Source organism: Budorcas taxicolor, chromosome 3 (genome assembly GCF_023091745.1).
Source record: "Budorcas taxicolor isolate Tak-1 chromosome 3, Takin1.1, whole genome shotgun sequence".
NCBI lineage: Eukaryota > Metazoa > Chordata > Mammalia > Artiodactyla > Bovidae > Budorcas > Budorcas taxicolor.
Genome location: NC_068912.1, coordinates 14,173,620 through 14,193,100, shown reverse-complemented (window position 1 = coordinate 14,193,100; position 19,481 = coordinate 14,173,620). Strand labels below are relative to the sequence as shown.

The 19,481-nt window shown below is 45.6% G+C and overlaps 1 protein-coding gene across 2 annotated transcripts; it reads right to left on the bottom strand.

Moving 5' to 3' along the window:
* Positions 1–1,966: 1,966 nt before the first annotated feature.
* Positions 1,967–13,454, bottom strand: ETV3 (ETS variant transcription factor 3). 2 transcript variants are annotated; one of them, XM_052637539.1, is made up of 5 exons: positions 13,397–13,454; positions 11,432–11,490; positions 10,600–10,837; positions 9,263–9,378; positions 1,967–3,148 (listed from the first exon to the last, which is right to left on the bottom strand). In XM_052637539.1, the coding sequence occupies exons 2-5, from the start codon at positions 11,475–11,477 to the stop codon at positions 2,019–2,021; spliced, it is 1,530 nt and encodes a 509-aa protein (XP_052493499.1). In that variant the 5' UTR covers positions 11,478–11,490; positions 13,397–13,454; the 3' UTR covers positions 1,967–2,018. The 2 variants fall into 2 exon arrangements, with proteins under 2 accessions (XP_052493499.1, XP_052493500.1); XM_052637540.1 differs by having other exon boundaries at positions 11,432–11,487; positions 13,397–13,440.
* Positions 13,455–19,481: the final 6,027 nt, after the last annotated feature.

The following is a 19,481-nucleotide window of genomic DNA, read 5'->3' as shown; positions in this document are numbered from 1 at the left end:
GGCAATGCCAAGCAGAGATGCCTCTTCCACCTGCCTGGGCTTGCTTTTCTGATTCGAGGTAAGTCGAGGTACAGAGAAAGGAACCGACAAAAACACAACCAACCAAAGGCAGCCTGAGTTGTTAGGAACCACTCTCCTAATCCTTTTTCCAGGGAGAGACAAATCACTCATGGAATTTCAAACAAAGGGGAGGACAACTGCCAAAAAAAAAAAGGCATGATGGACTCAAGTCATCTTAAGCCATCTAATAACTCGCCGGCTCTCACCTTTCCTGGGCTCCTCTCTCAAGCATGCACTCCAGTTTAAAAAAGACCCCCCCACTCCCACCATAAAGACAACCCTCAAGTGCTTCTTAGTACACAGAGTTCACCCAGGCTAAGATGGAGTCAGGAATTTCTTGAAAGCATCCCCATGCCCACTTCCTGCCCCCACCAGACGTGCAGTTATTTCTCCCCCTGCTGCTCATGGGGCTGAGCCACGTTAGGTATTTCTGTACACTATGTACTACATGTGTGCACACACACACACAGCTGGCTGTGGATTCTGTCTGCCCTTAGTCCAGGTCCCTTTTGCCTCATTTTTGATCAATACCTTCCCATTCCTTTGAAGCTGAAGGAACAGAACTCCCCATGAAGAAACAATCCCTGGAGTTTCACAGACAGTCAACTGATCTTAAGAATTAGTATGATCTCGGGGAATGGGTATGGCAAGAATGGCACCACCACATCAGGACAGACACCCGCTGTTCACTCCCACCAGCCCTCGTGGCAGCTGTCTGCCGTCTGTGCTTCCTGTCCACCTCTCCCGTCAGCCTCATACACATCCACGTGTACCCCCAGCTACCTTCTGCATTTCCAAGTATAACTTGCCCTTAAAGCCCACAATCCTGCCTTTCTGCTACCCATCGCAATAACATCAGGTGGGCATGGTTAAACACCAGCTTGAAGTCTACCATTTTCCGACACCTCTGGATTATCTGAGAAGTTGTCCGTGCCCTTTTACAGGTTTACGCTGACAGACCCGTATCATGCTGAAGTGTGCTCATTGTTAAGGCTTTGACTGGAGACAACGTTAAGAGCAGCAGACACAAGAGAGACGTCTTCCACTTGCGTCTCAGTCGACTCGCTCAGTCACACACTGGTTTGGCTCCCCAAACCCGCGGTGGGAAAAAAAAAAAAGGTAATTTTTGTGTTTTTGTTTTTAAAGGCATCAGGTTACTTCCTTCTGTCCTCTTCTTTCTTCCCTGAACAAGAGTTTACAACTCCTCATGGCTTCTTAATAGATGAAGTAGGTGAAATGTCCAAGAAATTCACGGCAGGGCTTCCTGTCTCAACCACTGTAGCTGAGGCTTGGTGCCTGAGCCTTCCCAGCCCCGCTCTAACTGGCAGTACATTGCATGTTTCCTGAAAACATTCTATATTAAAAAAAAAAAAAAAAAAAAGCCAAACAACAACAAAGGGAGAAAGAAAGAGAGCAACACGTGAACATCCCCCTGCCCCAGTAAGACAGATTATCTTATTCCTCCCCTGAAATAATTATAAAGAAACATTTCAGGCAAAATACTTAGTATTAATGGTCTCTCACTGCTCAACCTCCCAACCATGCCCCTTTCCCTTTATGTGTCTCTCTCAGAGCAAAATAAATTCATTAATGGCTTTCCATATATAAATACAATAGAAAAGAAATAAGTCTGGAACCTGAACTATTATGGGACCAAACAGTTTTCTTGGCCCTCTGGGAGTCTGTCAAAGTGTAAGCCTCAATAGGAAACAGAGGCTCTTTCTCTTTTCAGTTCAATACCAATTCCGTCCTACTCACCAGGAAAAAGTGTGTTCACATCCCACCTAATTTACAACAGAAGACACCCCATCCTATCCCCAAAGAAAAATACAAGTCTACACCCCTAGAATGATCAAACCAGTCTAATTCCCTCCCCACCCCCCACCCTGAAATCTTGCTACATAAATACATGTGTGTGTTTGATTATAGTATAAACAGCTCCCAATCCTCTTCCAGTTCTAAGCATCAGCAGCGGCTGTTGCCAAGCCCCGGGGTCCAGACCCGTTCCAGAGAAACTTGCCATTCTTACTCAGGGCTTCAGGGTCATCATTCCAGCGCCGCTTCAACCGAAGCTTGGGGGGCATCAGGGCATCTTCTTTCTTCTCAGGTGCCCCGGGCTCTTTGCCAGGCCTGTCCTCACTGTCTTCAGACATCTCCAGGGGTTCTTCACTTGGGGTGCTAATGGGTACAGAAGGCCACACAGGCGGTGCAGCCGGGCGGGCAAAGATGGTGCTTTTTTCCTCCTCCGTGGTCCTGCCTGGCACACTGCCCTCTTCTTGGGAGCGCTCCTCCTCCTCCCGTGCTGACTGTCTGAGGCTCTCAGGAGCCTTTTCCAAGGCTGGCTCCACCTTAATCCTCGGTGGGACAGGAGTCAGTGTGGGAGCAGGGAGAGGGGCTGCCTCCTCGCTGCTCTCCACCCTCTCCCGGTTCTTCCGCCCGACGGGTGGGGGCTGCAGCTTGATGGAAAACTGGGATGGCTCCTCGGGGTGCGCCTGGCACTGCAGCGGTGGCACCATGAGCCCTGGGTACCGAGGGAATGTCCGTGGACTCAGATGGTAGTTGAACACAGAACAGGCTTGAGAATGAAGGTAGTGTTTCATTTCTTCAGGGTTGAAGGAGAAGCAACTGCTGCTGGTGAAGGGGCTCAGGCCTGGTGAGGGGCTATAGGAGAAGATGGTAGGAGTCAGGGAGAGGGCTGGTGAAATGGGGACGTTAAGGACGCCTCCACGGCCTGGGATCGGAGAGACGGCGAAGGGACTATGGGGGTCAGGGTACATCCCTGGCCTGGAGAACAAAGGAAGCATGATGTCAGGCTTGCGCTTCTGGTGGCCAATCCCTCCACCCACGGCACTTCGGGAGGACATGAGATCCACACCCCGGCGCCAGTCAGCGGCTGGGCCATCCTCCAGCTCTGAAAGCTCCACCTTTCTATCAGTGCTATTACTTGACTCCTGGCCAGAAGCAGTTAGGGAGCTAGCAGAGAACCGCCCTGGCTGCACATCACTAGTTGGAGAATGGGTGTCCAGTGGTGAGAAGTGGAAGCGGGAAGAGCCTGTTGGCACTGGTGGTGCACTCTGGGGAACCACACCTGTGAGGGCGGGAAAGACAAAAGGCCACTTTAGAGGTCTAGTCATGCATGACTGGCAATTTGACTGTCGCTAAGTAAGTACAAAATGTTGAAGAGCAACGGGAAACAAACATTCCAGCTGGACTGAATCTCACCTGCTTGTCTTTTCCGCTTCCTTCATCCAATTTAGTTGCCACCTTTCTCTAGCCTCTTACCCGCTGTTTTCCTGTACTCATTACTGTCTAAAATGTCATTTACTTGTTTACCTGTTTTCTAAACCCCATGAAGGCAGGGATTTCTCATTTGCCAGTAGAGTTCCAGCAGCTCAGAGCTGAATAATTAGTAGGCTCTTAATAACTATCAGCTGAATGGATGAGTGTAACAGTGTGTATATACAGTATGCAACACCTGCTTCAGGTCTCAGGTTTGCAAACGGTCTTTCCTTGTTTTCGTTATTTGTGCCACGTCTATAAGCAAACAAACCAAAACCAACAGACAAAACTGGGGATGGTATGTATGTAAACAATGCATTAAAAGCTTGAACACCCTGTACCTCACAAATATGAACACGAGCAAGACCACATTTTAAGAATAAAAACACAAGAAAGGGCCATGTTTGTTAACGCAGGTTCTCATGGTGTACCTTTTATCATTTCTGACATACAACCACTTCTGTATAGAGAGTCTAATATTTTTCAATCTCTCCAAATCTATGTTCTATTATACAAATTCTGTATCACAATCTCCATTCCCATCCTGCTTTCCATGCCTTTCAACCACTGAGGAGGCTGGAACAAAGTCCAATACCTACCACCTGTCTCCCAAATTTGTGGACTGAGATCTGAAGCTCTAAGCAGAAACCAACACTGCACTACACAAGTCAACTTCAGAGGCTCACAAGTTCTCTACTGCCCTCAAAAGTCCTTCTGATAATCAGAGCCTAAGACGTCTGAGGCCTGAGGGGCCCTATGGGCTCCTGGGAGGTATCAGTGTCTTCTATCACTGATGATGTCAGAAGGGCTATTTTTACCTTGAGGGAAGGATAAAAGAGAAGAAAAAGCAAGAAAAACCCAAATAAGTGCAAGGGTGGTGACACAGGAGAAGAAACAAAAAGGTGCACAAGATATGATGTGGGGAGGAACTGCCAGCAATCAGCTGTGTTCTCCTGTTCTTGTTACAACTGAGTCGTTTTCAGATAGGACCCTGGGGTCAGGTGGCAAGTCCAAGACTGTGTAGCTTTCTCGGCACACGTCTGAAGAACACTGTGCCAGAGCAGCATCTCCCAAACTGATGTTCTGCAGAAAACTGTTCCATAGGTTTTTTTTCTAAAACCACTGATTTTAATTGTGTGATCAGGAAAAACAGATGGATTGACCTGTATATAATTTGAGCAGACTCGGGGGTGGGGTGGGGTGGGGGTGGGCTCTAAAAAATATTTCTGCTACCAGCCTATTATGGTGGCTATGATTCTACTTTTCTTTTATTCTCTTGGATCTTGATTTTGCATTAATGGCACATCTATTCAAAAGCAAAAGAAAAAAACCAAAACACCCCCCCTTCAAAACACTTTTCTGTGTGCTGGTGGACTGAATAAGTATAACATGGAGAGAAGCGGAGGTGATAAAGAAGGTCCCGTCTCCTGAACAATTCAGTCATTTGTTTTGCTTTTTTCAAACTGGAAGATAGATACCTCAGTCTCTACACGGGCTAAAGATACATTGTCAATTTGCAAAAATGGAGACAGAATACAGGGCATTTTCCAAGTGGGTTTAGAGGGAGTGAAGGAAGGCAATCTCGAGGTAGCATTTTGGATCCCTTTAACTAGCTGCTGGAGAAAGAAATGGCAACCCACTCCAGTACTCTCGCCTGGAGAATCCCACGGACAGAGGAGCCTGGTGGGCTACAGTCCACAGGGTCGCAAAGAGTTGCACACGACTGAGCGACTTCACTTTCACTTTAACTAGCTGCAGCAGTCCTACTTCAGTAGGGCTGGAAAATGTGGGTTTGAATCTTAGTTCTAGCACCTTCTACTTTGTAGCCTGGTACAAATAACCAATGGGTTTTGAACCCCTTTGGCAAAATGGGAATAAGGCCCTTGATAGGGTTCAAACCCTGGCACTACCACTTAATAGCAATGTTATTCTAGGTAACTTACTTACCTTTCCAAGTCTCAGTTTCCTTACCTGTAAAACAGATAATAACAGGACTAATCCTCATGCTATGAGAACTACAAGAATTAATATTTGTGAAGTCCTTAAACTAGTACCAGCATATAGCAAATTCCATATATTTGTTGAAATACATGATTTTTTATTAGAAAATAATCATGGTTTAAAAAGCTAAAACTTTTAAAAGGCATATGGACCATACATTAGATAACAATATTGGAGCAATGTTAAAATCTCCTGAGTATGGTGATGTTACTGTGATGAGGAGGAGAATGTCCTTGTGCATGGGAGGACTTACTGAAGCACACAGGGATAAAGTGTCACATCTGTAACTTAATCTTGAAAAAGTTACATATACAGATAAAGCAAATGTTACCCGTTAGTGATTGTAGGTAGAGGATATATGGATGTTCACAGTTTTATTTTCTCCCCCTCAATGTTTTTTGTAGCTTGAAAGTTTCCTAAAATAAGGATAAATATAAAAAAAACTGGGGTGGGGTAGAGAGGTCTCAAGTTCATCCTTGAACTGGTTTGCCCTGCCCCCAAACTCTGACAAGTAAGCGTTTTTACTACGTATCTCCTGCATCTTTCCAATGTTTCTTATAAGTCCATTAAAAATACATTTTGATGTAAATATTAAAAGACTTATAGCCCAACTGTATCAGCCCACCATCTAGACAAGATCACTCTAGCCTCCAGGATCTAAATCCACACAGCTCTGCTTCTCAAAGCATTTATCACATTCCACATCGATATCTTATCTCTCTTGCTAAATTTTCAGTTCCTTGAGGGAAATAACTCCCCCACAATCTTTTTTTTTGTTTTTAAGTCTTAACACATTATCTGTTGAACAAATGAATGAATCCCAAATCCAGGGAAGGAACGTATGCTCTATTAAATATGAGCCAGATTTCAATAGCTCAATGGCTCAAGAATCGTTTCCTGAGAAACTGTCCAACAGGTCACTGTATTCAAGCCACCATGATCAATCTTTGGCTCTGCTGTCATCCTCGATGCTATCATTTTAAACTGGGGATACTAAGACATATACTTTACTAAGCTGGGAGAGCGGCATGAGTTAACTCACAAAAACACTGGGCGAAAGTACCTCTGTGAAGCAGATGTTCAATAAACGTTACATTTCTTTGTCATCATTAGAAGTTAACCTGAAATGTTTGGTCGATTTGGGTAAAAGTTCTCCATGAACTACTGACTCTAGTTCTTTGGGGTTATCTGCATCCAGGATGTAAAAAACTAGTCGTATCCTTAAAAGAAACGGACTTTTTGCTTTCCCCATGATTTTCTGACCAGGATCTTGAGCCTGGTTAAGAATCAATGTTGATTCAGCTGCCTTCTAGCCCAACAGGCAGTTCTAGGCCACTACTGTGTGGCTGCTAGGCCAGAGTCTTCACAGAGTGACAGTCCAGACTTCCTTTTCCTGGAAAAGCATATTGGTCCCCATTCAGGTTATCCAAGTGGCCGGATTTGTGGGTTTTCAATAGAAAAAAATGCAAATGTGAAGTCAAGTGGGCCTTAGGATGCATCACTATGAACAAAGATAGTGGAGGTGATGGAATTCCAGTTGAGCTATTTCAAATCCTGAAAGACGATGCTGTGAAAGTGCTGCACTCAATATGCTAGCATATTTGGAAAACTCAGCAGTGGCCACAGGACTGGAAAAGGTCAGTTTTCATTCAATCCCAAAGAAAGGCAATGCCAAAGAATGCTCAACTACCACACAATTGCACTCATCTCACATGCTAGCAAAGTAATGCTCAAAATTCTTCAAGCCAGGCTTCAACAATACGTGAACCGTGAACTTCTAGATGTTCAAGCTGGTTTTAGAAAAGGCAGAGGAACCAGAGATCAAATTGTCAACATCTGCTGGATCATCAGAAAAGCAATAGAGTTCCAGGAAAACATCTACTTCTACTTTATTGACTAGGCCAAAGTCTTTGACTGTGTGGATCACAACAAACAGTGAAATTCTGAAAGAGATGGGCATACCAGACCACCTGACCTGCCTCCTGAGAAATCTGTACGCAGGTCAAGAAGTAACAGTTAGAACTGGACATGGAACAACAGACTGGTTCCAAACTGGGAAAGGAGTACCTCAAGGCTGTATATTGTCATCCTGCTTATTTAACTTATATGCAGAGTACATCATGCGAAATGCCGGGCTGGAAGAAGCACAAGCTAGAATCAAGACCGCCGGGAGAAATATCAATAACTTCAGATATGCAGATGACACCACACTTATGGCAGAAAGTAAAGAACTAAAGAGCCTCTTGATGAAAGTGAAAGACAAGAGTGAAAAAGTTGGCTTAAACTCAACATTCAGAAAACTAAGATCACGGCATCCAGTCCCATCACTTCATGGCAAACAGATGGGGAAACAATGGCAACGGTGAGAGACTTTATCTTCCTGGGCTCCAAAATCACTGCAGATGGTGACTGCAGCCATGAAAGTAAAAGACGCTTGCTCCTTGGAAGAAAAGTTATGACCAACCTAGATAGCATATTAAAAAGCAGAGACATTACTTTGCCAACAAAGGTCCGTCTAGTCAAAGCTATGGTTTTTCCAGTATGTATGGACGTGAGAGTTGAACTATAAAGAATGCTGAGCCCCTAACAATTGATGCTTTTGAACTGTGATATTGGAGAAGACTCTTGAGAGTCTCTTGGACTGCAAGGAGGTCCAAACAGTCAATCCTAAAGGAAATCAGTTCTGAATATTCATTGGAAGGACTGAAGCTGAAGCTTAAACTTCAGTACTTTGGCCACCTGATGCAAAGAACTGACTCCTAGAGTCAAAATTCCTCTAGGTACACAGGGAGGGGGCAAGAGTGAAAAATAGAGGAAACAAGATGCCAGTGGTTAGAACAGGTTTGATTTCCTAACACCTCTCCCTCAGGCACAAGGAAAGAAAACAGGTTGTAATTAGAGAGATGCATTCCAATAGTTTTTTTTTTTTTAAATGCATGCCCCAGGGACAGGAGGGTGGTTACAGGGGAGATGGAACTGTAATGATAGCAGCATGAAGCTAAAACTGCCCTAACTTGTTGTGTGTAGTAATTACATATCTGCCAAGGATCTCAGCATATTCTCTCAGCCACACCCCTGCTCTAAATTTTCAGGTTTCTTCCAACTTTTCTCTGAGAAGTTGTAATACTACAGAGTCATAAGCAGATTTCTTTGCCTTATACAGTTCCATAAAGACAGAGCACTGATGGACTCCTCAGAAATTAGTAAAATACAATCTATTTTCTTAGGCAGGGGCCTGATTTGGATCTTGAAACAAACAAACATCCTTATCAGAAACTGCCTTCTCCTTCGCTGAGAAGCAGACCCAAAACCTCCGTGAAAAGCTGTAATGGAAAGCTATCCTGTGGAGAGCCTGGAGGCGAAGCCTTGCAACACTTCAGAGGAGAGAAGGTCAAGTAACCCCAGAGTCCTATTCTCCGAGGAGTTGTTGGTGCAGATCAAAGGCACTGCTTTTCACTGCAAACATCTGAACCTCCCCTCCTGTGATCAAGGATGCTGTGGTTTTGATGAGATTCACTTGATAAGGTTGAGCTTGGTTGTTTCATAGAAAATCGGAAGTGTTTTAGAAACTAGTTCTTGTCTGTGAAAGAACCACTGGGCTGGGTGTTGAAATTCTGAATCCTGAACTTAAGGATCAACACAAACCTATGGAATAATATTCCTAAAGAAGACAATGTAATAATATCTAGGAGATGGCAGATAATATGCAGAAAACAGACCCAAATTAACCAAATCTATCTCAGTGCTGCAGTCTATCACTTCCTGTGAGAATAATGAGAATAGCTGGCAGAGGGAATCCAGGGGATCATATTACTGTGGTGTTTCTAAATACCCCTTAAGCATGACAAATCTGAAGACCTGGGTTTTTAAAATTCTTTTTTAACTCAGAATTTACTCCCCACCAAGAGAGTTTGCATCTTACCACTTGACCGAATGTTGATGAATGGGTAGTTGGGCATCACCAGTTTGTTGAAGTTAAATTTATAGGTAAACCTTTTCCCTTTTGTTTTATGAAGGATCCTCTTGTTGTAATAGTATCTGTAAAAACAAGAATGCATGTCAAGTCGTCTTCTGGCTACTGACCGTTTTGGATACACTTAGGTAACCACGACAATCAACAGCTCCTGCTCTGAGTATTTACTTGCGAACTTTCTCACTATATCATTCTTTTGCAGCTTTGCCCTCAGGTTAGAGCTGGGAGACCTAAGAGCTTACTTTTCAGATTCAATTTTCAACAAGATTCTAGTCCTTTACAAAGACAGTCTCTCTTTGAGATCCTGTACACCTATTCGAGCCCCAACCACTTTTCTTCTCTATCTCTCTACGGTTTCAATTCTTTAGTCCATTTCCTTCCTGTTCCACTATACGTCACTGCTTCGTTTCTCTTTTCTGCCTTCCCCAGGTGGGGGCAGGCAAATCTCTTGGGAGACCTGATGTGGTTAGTCTGGAGGCCTAAGCTCAAGGCATAGACAAAGGAATGTAGAACTGTTTTATGGTGGCAGGTCAAATAATGGTACATTCTGAGCTGGAAAACAGCAGTCAGCTTGGCCTACTTCACTTTCAAAAGAAGTGAGAGGCTCCAGCAATGTTGCTGCTCAGATTTTACATTCGGGGTCACACAATGAAGGAAGTCAGGGGAATTTCAATGTACCTAGAACCTTGAATATATTCAGTGGCATAGATTATAAACACCCCTGGAGGGGTAAAGGGTTATGAAATATAAAGACTGACAAGGGGAAAAGAGAACCTGAGAAAGCTTAGAGTGACCAATCTTTAGACGAGCTGGCGCAACCTAAGGACCAACAGCCCACTGAGCTCACTGGCTCAACAGCGAGGGCCCGGCCATGCACTGAGCCGTCCTCTTGCATGCCTGCTTCACTCTCTTTCGAGTTTCTTTCAGGAGAGCCTAAAGAAGAGACATTCCCCAACAGGAAAGTCTAAACTAATCTTTTGGATTACAAATTAGCTCCAATCCAGGTTTCACCACACATTCTCGCCCCCTACAGAGCAGAATTGTCTGTCAGGACCCAGTGCCAGCCACGTTGGGATTCCCTCCTACATACAACCAAAGACATGCCTTTCTCCTCCTGTGCCTGTGCCACCCAGATTTAACAGCTCTTCTACTCCCGGTATAAAGCTACACGTTATTCACTAGTGTCGTCTCTCATCACCTGATACCTTTTTATCCAACATCTACCAAACTACTTAAGCCTCTTTCCAATCTGTTAGCACAATGGATTTGGGAATTCTTTTCCCTACCTCAAAGCCCGGCTCAGCTTGTCATAGTTCATCTGTGGTTTGCACTTCCTGCGGCCCCAGAGGCGGGCCACCTCGTCCGGATCCTTGATGACGAATTCCCCGTACTCTCCCTGCTGCCAGGCGATGACATGGCGGAACTCCTCCTTCTGCAGCAGCTCCAGGATGAAGTGCCACAGCTGGATCTGCCGGGAGCCCGGGGACGACTCTGTTTTATAGGCCCAGTCGGGGAACTGATACCCTTTAATATGAAAAGGGCAAGATCAAGGCAGTCAGGAGCTAGGAACATACATACCAGCATCCCCAGCTTCACATTCCGATGCTCAGAAACTAGAGTGCTGTGCAAACATGCCACCAACACCCTTTCAGTCAACTGGGGCTAATCACAACAGTACAGAGGAAGGCAGACCAAAGTTACCTTTCCTTGTGGCAGTCATTAAATCTGATAAGAGTTGGGTAGCAGCAGCCAGGTGTCCTAATCTTTTCCCCTCTCAGACTTTACTAAATCTCATGCCTACTTCCTGTGAGGACATGAAAGTTTCAAAGGGAACACACAGGAAAGACAAAGTTTTAGAAAACAGCACCTTTTCCCCAAGGTTGGAATTGTTTCTCTAAGAGGAAAGAGACGCGAAAGCTTGGAAATGAGGGTGTGGTGACCACATTTGTTAACATTCATCCATAGGAAAAAGCATACAACTGTCCTAGCAGTATCTACCCTGTCAAGAGGCGGTCAGTCACAGTCTGGCATTTGTGAACCAAGCCCAAGTGAAGAGAAAAGGAACCGCTGAGGGACATTCCAGGTGCATCAGAGAATGACTGATTAACTCCTGCTCACCTCCACCTCCTTCTGGCTTTTCCACGACGCTGCAGCCCGCTTTCATTTTCACCCTCCTGCTGAGAGACACAAACCACGTCAGTTAATTCAAGGTGTTCTGTGTTTATTATCCTCCCAGGGTTTTCTGCCACAGCCTTTCCCCAAACTTCCATTTCCTCATCTTTCCCTCCTTATGTAACCCTCTTCCAAACATGTCACTTCCAGAGTGCTAATCCTCAAGTCGTGAAATGATGATTCTCAGGTCATCAACTTCAAAGACTATAATTTATCTCTTACCTGACTTTAAACCACAAATAGTAAACACTGTTTTTAATATTTACTTTCTCCCTCCTGACCAATCTTTCAAACGTGAAAAAAGGAAGGGTATGGTGAAATGAGTCCAAAAAGGCAGCCAGAACAAGTCAAACAGTTTGTCTTCTATTACTAGACAGGCCCAGATGCCAAGATACACAAGCCTGAGTTCACCCAGATGTACCAGTTTAAAGAGTAAAAAAAAAAAAACAAAACCCAAATCCATCTGATTGCCACTCAAAAATGAACATCTGATTTTGATTTACTTTCCTAAATTATGTGAGATGGGAAAAGGAAAACTCCTCCCAAGCAGAAACTGCCCCTTCCTCCTTGAAAAACACCCTGGGATACAGGAAGTAAACACACCATATGTACAGTTACTCTATACACGAAAACTCACACTCCTCCCATTTTTCTCTGAGGAAAAAATTTACATTTTCTCCCTTTAATAGAAAGGAAAAAAGAAGCAAGCATTTTTGGGAACCTTCTGTTCAACAAGTGGAGGGAGTCTGGCTGTGATTTGAATTCATTCTATCCAGATTTACAGTTCCTTAATAAATTTCCTGCTCCTAGCAGCAAGCAGGGAAGAGTAAAACGGCCAGAGAGAGATGCAAGCAGAAGGCAGATTTATCCTTACTCAGGCAGTTCCCCAGGGTGAATGACAGGCCCTCAGCACCAACATTAGCAGGAGTCTAGAGGGAATGTAGGTGCCTTGGTGACCCTAGGGCGGGGTGGATACAAATTCCTAATCTTGAAATTTCATCTAACCTAGGATTCCTCTAGATCCTTTGAAATTTTTTTTTCCCCCCTCACCATACACATTTAGAAGACTAACCAGCAAGTTTCGGTCTAAGAAATTACCAAGGAATGAGGATGGATAAATGCCCCAAAGGAAGGAGAAAAACAAACAGAAACACACAGTTACATACACAAGATACACAATAACAAGGCCCCAGAGCTGAGGCAGGAGTTTCCTCTCCTGGCTGCTTCCATCTCCGTGACAATGAGGGAGGAAAAACACTAATTTCCCCACGACTCCAGGAAGCTGCCTTGAACGTTAACAACGAGGCTGCTCTGTCGGGGTGAGGGGGTCTTTATCCTGACACGGGAATGCCTTCACTCACGACGACTCTGGGGTTCAAACCCCGTCGCAACAATGACGTGCCCAGGAAGCTCTCTCCTGACATCCCAACTCTCCGCTTTCACCTATAAAGGCCTTCCTCCCAGGAGTCCGGAGGCGCCTCTTCATGCCTTTCGCGAATTCACTCCGAGGACACACTGTCGAAGCAGGGTCACTCATCTTAACTCTGCACAGCCCGGCAGGCCCCTTGCCTTCCCTCGGATTGCGACCATTCCCCATAAAGTGAGGCTTGCAGAGCCCGGTACCGCGCGCGTCCCGGCTTCCACAGCCCCCGGAGCCTCCTATCTACCTGCCTCCCGACCGGGCCTTCCTCTCCCCGTGGTCTCGGGGCTCCGCGGAGCCACCGCGAGGACGCTGCCCGGGTCCCCGTCGCCCCTAAGCCACGGGGGCCCCCTCCCTCCCCCGCCCCCGTGCAGGGGGAGGCCCAGCAGGGTTAGTACGTGGCTCTTCCCGCTGCCCCGGCCGCAGGGACGCCGTCACCGCCGAAGCTTGGGGGTCGGCCCGGACGGGTCGGCGGCGAGGCCGGGACTCACCTCTCCCCGGCACGGTCGGTCTTCGGTCCGGTCTCCTCCGCGGCGTCTCCGGCTCCTCCTCATCCACCCCAGCAGGAAGTGACCTCCTCGGCTGCTTTCGTCACTTCCATCCTCAGCGGAGAGGGCGGGGGAGGAGGCGGCGCCCTCCCGCCGGTCTCCCAGCCGCGCCCCGCCGCACCCAGCCGCGTCTCCCTTTCCTTTCTCCTTTCCGCAGACGCTGGCTTCCGCCCGCACCCCGCCCCCGCCGCGCGCTCCTCCCGCCGCGCTGCCCGCGCAGCTTCCCCGGCGCGGCCCGTGCGTCACGCTGCGGGGGCACGTTACGCACGCTCGCGGCCGGTGGCCGGGCGGCCGGCCTGTGGTCGGCGGGACTAGCGGGGGATGTGGCGGGCTTTCCCGCCGGTCGGGTGTGGACGAGGCTGTGCTTTTGGGGTCTCACCTGTCGCCGGAGGGCACCTCGCAGTTCTCACTGGAAGGGACCCGGCTCCGACAGAAAGCTTACCCCAGACCACTGAGAGGGTGGGGTCCTCCGTTTCTCCTTAAAAGGGGCCTGCGACCTCCCAGAGAGGAGAGGCTTCACAATGGGAAGAGACCCCCGCGGACCTCAGAGGGCGTTCTTTACCCTCTTAAGAAAGAGCCTTTTCAGATACTTTGAAAAGACTCCGTGAAGCTTTCTGTGAATCGCCTTGCTTCGGCATTTTTACTCCCTCCGCCCACCCCTAAGGGGATTGTGATGTTTTTTCGCTGATCCCTGTCCCTCTGCTTTTAGTCTTAATTTGTCCTCTTCTAAACAACTTGCACGTCTCCCTAAGTCATTCAAATACATCTCCCCTTTCTTTTTTTCTTTTGTTCCTGCGCAAGCAATGACTAGCATCTTGTCCAAAGCACTTTTTGTTCTTCGTTTAAGGTTCTTTAATAGTTCAGTTCAGTTCAGTTCAGTCGCTCAGTCGTGTCCGACTCTTCGCGACCCCATGAATCGCAGCACGCCAGGCCTCCCTGTCCATCACCAACTCCCGGAGTTCACTCAGACTCACGTCCATCGAGTCAGTGATGCCATCCAGCCATCTCATCCTCTGTCGTCCCCTTCTCCTCCTGCCCCCAATCCCTCCCAGCATCAGTCTTTTACAATGAGTCAACTCTTTGCATGAGGTGGCCAAAGTACTGGAGTTTCAGCTTTAGCATCATTCCTTCCAAAGAAATCCCGGGGCTGATCTCCTTCAGAATGGACTGGTTGGATCTCCTTGCAGTCCAAGGGGCTCTCAAGAGTCTTCTCCAACACCACAGTTCAAACGCATCAATTCTTCGGTGCTCAGCTTTCTTCACAGTCCAGCTCTCACATCCATACATGACCACTGGAAAAACCATAGCCTTGACTAGATGGACCTTAGTAAAGGACCTCAAACAGTTCAGCATTAGCTCCATCCCAGCCCCGTATGTTTGAGTGATGTCAAGGCCTAGTTTTACTCCAAAAGGAAAAAAAAAAGGGAGGAATGGGGATCAGTAAAGTTGAAGTGAATTGAAATGATCAGTAAGAATGTGCCAGAAGTGAAGAAGAGAAATGGAATTGAATGACAATTTGGATAAAGGAGTAAACTTTGTTTTGTACCGCTGTTCTAACTATACGTTTATGTCCTGAATGCCAAAAAGAACATGAAACATCACCATTAGTTAAGAAGAACATGAAACATCACTATTAGTTAGAAAAGTTGGCTTCCAGTTTTGGGTTTGCCACTAGCTGTTCTCTGGTTACTGTAAATTAGCTATTAACTTGGTTCCTTCTGGGCCTACAGTTGCCTTTTCTGTTTAAAAAGAAAAGAGAATGGCGTTGGTGATACAAGGTCCTTTCTAGTGAGAAAATCCTATATAGGTGAATAAAAATAATTTAAGTGCCATATATAGATTACTGTAATAGGGAAGAAGAGATTGCTTTAACCTTGTATTCTATTGCTTTTCTTCAAGTTAATCACTCAAGAAATGCTGCATGTAATCTTAAATTGTACATAGTGGACCACCTCTGGGAACTGTGCCTCCCATCTAATAAGTGTTAACCGGAAGCATGTTTCTTTAGCACATAGGAAACCTCCTGACTAGGCCCTCTTGGACATGGCTGCAGGAAGGAAGAAGTTAACACATCCTGGAATCAGGACTTTACCCCCATCCCTGTTTAATATAAAAGAAGCTTGAATTCTAACTCAGGGAAGGTTCTCTGGGAAACTAGTCCACCATCTTCTCTGTCTCCTGGCTTTCTGAATAAAAGTTGCTCTTCCTTGCCCCAACAGCTCATCTCTTGATATATTGCCCTGTCATGCTGTGAGCACTACGAACCTGGGCTTGGTAACATTTTACCAGTATTTTCAGCTATATAGTGAGTCCCTTAAGTTCAGGAACTGTCTATATAGCCTTTGTATCTTCTGCATTGTACCTAGAACAATGCTTTATATGTAGATGTCAGGTATTTGGTTAAACATTCTTTTCAAAGTATTGGAATTTGGGAAGTTCCCTGGTTGCCTCGTGGTTAGGATTCAGGCTTTCACTGCCAGGGCGCAGGTTCTCTCCCTGGTCGGCAAACTGAGATCCTGCAAGCTGAGCAGTATGGGGAAAGAAAAAAAGGGATTTAGCTAAATGATGTAAATTGTAGTCAGGTCCTAGTGCCTTCACTGACTAGCTGTGTGACCTTGGTTAAGTTACTCAACTTCTCTATGGACATAATACCTATAGTGTCTACTCAACGTGGTTGTATTAAATGTGTTAATACATGTAGAGTGGTTAGAGAACAAAACGGCACATTATAAATATGGCAGAGAAACAAATGTTGGTGAAAATAGTTATAAGAACCATCATAAAAATCCTCACATTCTCATACCACCCATACAGATCTTAGTATTTGTGTCAACACAGAAACTAGGATGAGCAGCCTCCTCTGAAAGTATGAAATTGCTAACCTTTGACTCATGTCTCAAATTGTTGTGGATAAGCCAGCACTTCACCTCCAAAGATCTTGCGTTCTACAAGGAGCCAGCATCAGATTATAGGACTCTCTGCATATTCGTAGCCCAATCCCCTGGGCTTCTCCGGTGGCTTAGATGGTAAAGAATCTGCCTGCAGTGCGGGAGACCCAGATTCGACCCTGGGGTCAGGAAGATCCCACTGGAGAAGGGAATGGCTACCCACTCTACTATTCTTACCTGGAGGATTCCATGGACAGAGGCACCTAGTGGGCTGCAGTCCACGAGGTCCCAAAAAGTCAGACACAACTGAGCGACTGAGCACAAGCCAACGGTCCAGTCTCCTACAGGTGCCCTGCTGCAGCCTCTCCGGCTAATTAAGGCTCCAAAGGATGACTTGAGTAAACAAAAATTAACAGGGACAAATAGGTATCTCTACCTGGCTGGAGTCTGATTTGGTATATTGAGAAATGTTCATATGCCAGCAGAGGTCAAAAGAGTTTTTACATTAAGAATCTCATCACTGGCCTGAAACTCAACAGGTGAATTTGGGTTTGTTTAAAGCAAACTGGAAACTCTCTCACAATTTGTGGATCCAGATAAGTGAGTTTTGCCCTGGAAACCTCTCCTGTGGTGTTAGAATCTGGGGAGATGGAGATTGGGGGCAAGATAGGGACTTCTTGCCTTGATGTTGGAACCTTGCCTTCACGTATCCAAGGTTCTTATCTCGTCTACCATGGCACTGCTGCTTTCTTCATCCGCTGCAAACAGGTTTCACAACTTGGAATTTCTTGTTCCTGAAGTGTGGAGAGCTTGAGTTTTCTGAAAGCATGGGGGTGGAAACACTTAGATACAGTCTGGGAGTCAAGACAGGTAAATATCTCTTGAACTTCCGCTTGCTCAAAGGCCCTCTTTGTCCACTCACTGCCTTCCACCTCTCTTCCCACCCATCTTTATGATTGTTCCATAGGCCTAAGGATAAATTTCTGTTTTAAATCTCACACTCTCAACTCTACTCTGGCCGCAACACAGCTAATCCATTGCTTCTTAACTTAAAAGAGAGGGAAAAAAGAACTCAAAAAATTTTTTTCCTTCCAAAAAAACCCCTTTCTGAATTGGTGTGTGTGTTTCTTTCTTCCCTGGCTCACTTTTCTTGATTGTTCCCATTTGTATTTATGCACTCACAGGCTGTCCTCTCTATCCTTGTTGTAGATCACTGTAGTAGCTCTACGGTTAGATACCATCTGTATGTCATGTACATATTTGTTCTTTGTGTGTTTGTCTTAGATTGCAGGCCCTCAGAGTTTAGAGTTGCAGTTGATAGGTCCCCACAGTGTCCAGAGCAGTTCTGTGTCATCATTTGAAATGCCTAATGATGGTGATTTCCTTTTCTGTGAATGTGCTGCTAAGACTAGCTTCTTCCTACCTCCCTCAGAGTCCACCAAGTCTCCCAGTAAAACCCAGGTAGCCTCTTTTCCCCAAAGTGTGTCTTCAGTAAACTTGGATTCAGAAGACCCGAGTTTCCATCTCATTTCTGCCCCTTCCTAATGAACTGTGTTCTGACTAGCCTCTGAGTTTCAGCCTCCTCATCTGTAAAAGCGGCATGCTATTGATGTCCTTGATGAGGACAGAGTGTAACAGTGTCTGTGGAGTGCTTGTCAACTATGAAACCCTTTATAAAAGTCAAGGATCCTGATTACTTTTGTTGCCACCCCAGACCCTACTCTGTTCATGGTATCAAGAACTCAAACTTTATAGCACTTATCACCTAATTTCACAAACTTTGAGTGGCTTTAATGTTTCAAACTTGGGTAGGAATCTAATGGAAAAAGAATTTTGCCTTGAGAATTAGTGTTCTTGAGTTTCTCATCTAGGCACTGTCTTATGAAGACAGTACATTGAAGCAGTATATTTCAATCACTCTGTGCCTCGGTTTCCCCGTTTATAGAGTGATCATGGCAGGAAATTCCAGAAAGAAAAATACTGTAACATTAGACTATTTACAGTCTTCCCTGGTGGCTCAGATGGTAAAGAATCTGCCTGCAGTGCAGGAGACCTGAATTTGCTCCCTGGGTCAGGAAGATCCCCTGGAGAAGGGAATGGCAACCCACTCCAGTATTATTGCCTGGAAAATACCATGGACAGAGGATCCTGGTGGCCTGTAGTTCATGGGGTCCCAAAAAAGTCTGACATGGCTAACACTTTAGACTATTTACACTGATGAGGTCAAAGACTGAAGGGTATATATGAAATTAACTTATTCCCATTCATTGTGACTCAGTTTCCTCTTCGATAAAGTGAAGAGAAATGATTATAAGAGAATAAAATTTGACTAAATATTATTTGCATTTTACCAGATTGGACTCAAGTATCTCATAAGATTTTGTGTTTTGGTTTAGTTTTCCCATCAACTCAAGGTTGTTGTGAGGCTAGAGGAGTTGATGTCAGTAATATGAGTGGGGATCCCCAGATTAAAGGTTAAGTGAGTCCAAAGCAGAAGTAACATTGCCCAAAGTCACAGCTCAGCCAGAAGGAGTAGAGAGCCTGGCTGTTTACTTAGCAGTGACTTAGGGACTCAAGGACTCTCCCTGATTCCACGTCCATCACAATCCACAAATACCCCTTCCTCTCATTTCCCTTTTCTAGGTCTTGGTTCCTTCATGTCAGATCAGCACTGTGGAGAAGGTAGTGAGACAGCAAGAAGGAACAGATCAGGAGAACAAGATTAACACGAGGAAATGGCCACTTAAGTTATTCTGACTTTCTTGCCCCCTGTCAGCCTAGGAGAAAGGTTGCCCTAACCAAATGTTTGATTGCCAGAATCATGCCGCGTGGCTTGTGGGATCCTAGTTCTGGGACCAGGGATTGAACCCATGCCCTCCAGCAATGAAAGTGGGGAGTCCTAACCACTGGACCACCAGGGAATCCCTAGAATCCATCTATTTCTGAAGGTTCACTTCTTTCAGAAAGCCTGCTGAAATTACCTGGAGCAGAGGGCTAGATTTCTTGGTCTTAACTTATATAGGGTGTTTTCTTCTAAGACCCTAGGGTATTTGTTCCCCAAGCTGAACCTTGACCTGTTTGCCATATAAACCTTTCGCTGTCTCCTGTATTTATTCACTGTTCATATCCGGCTCTCACTA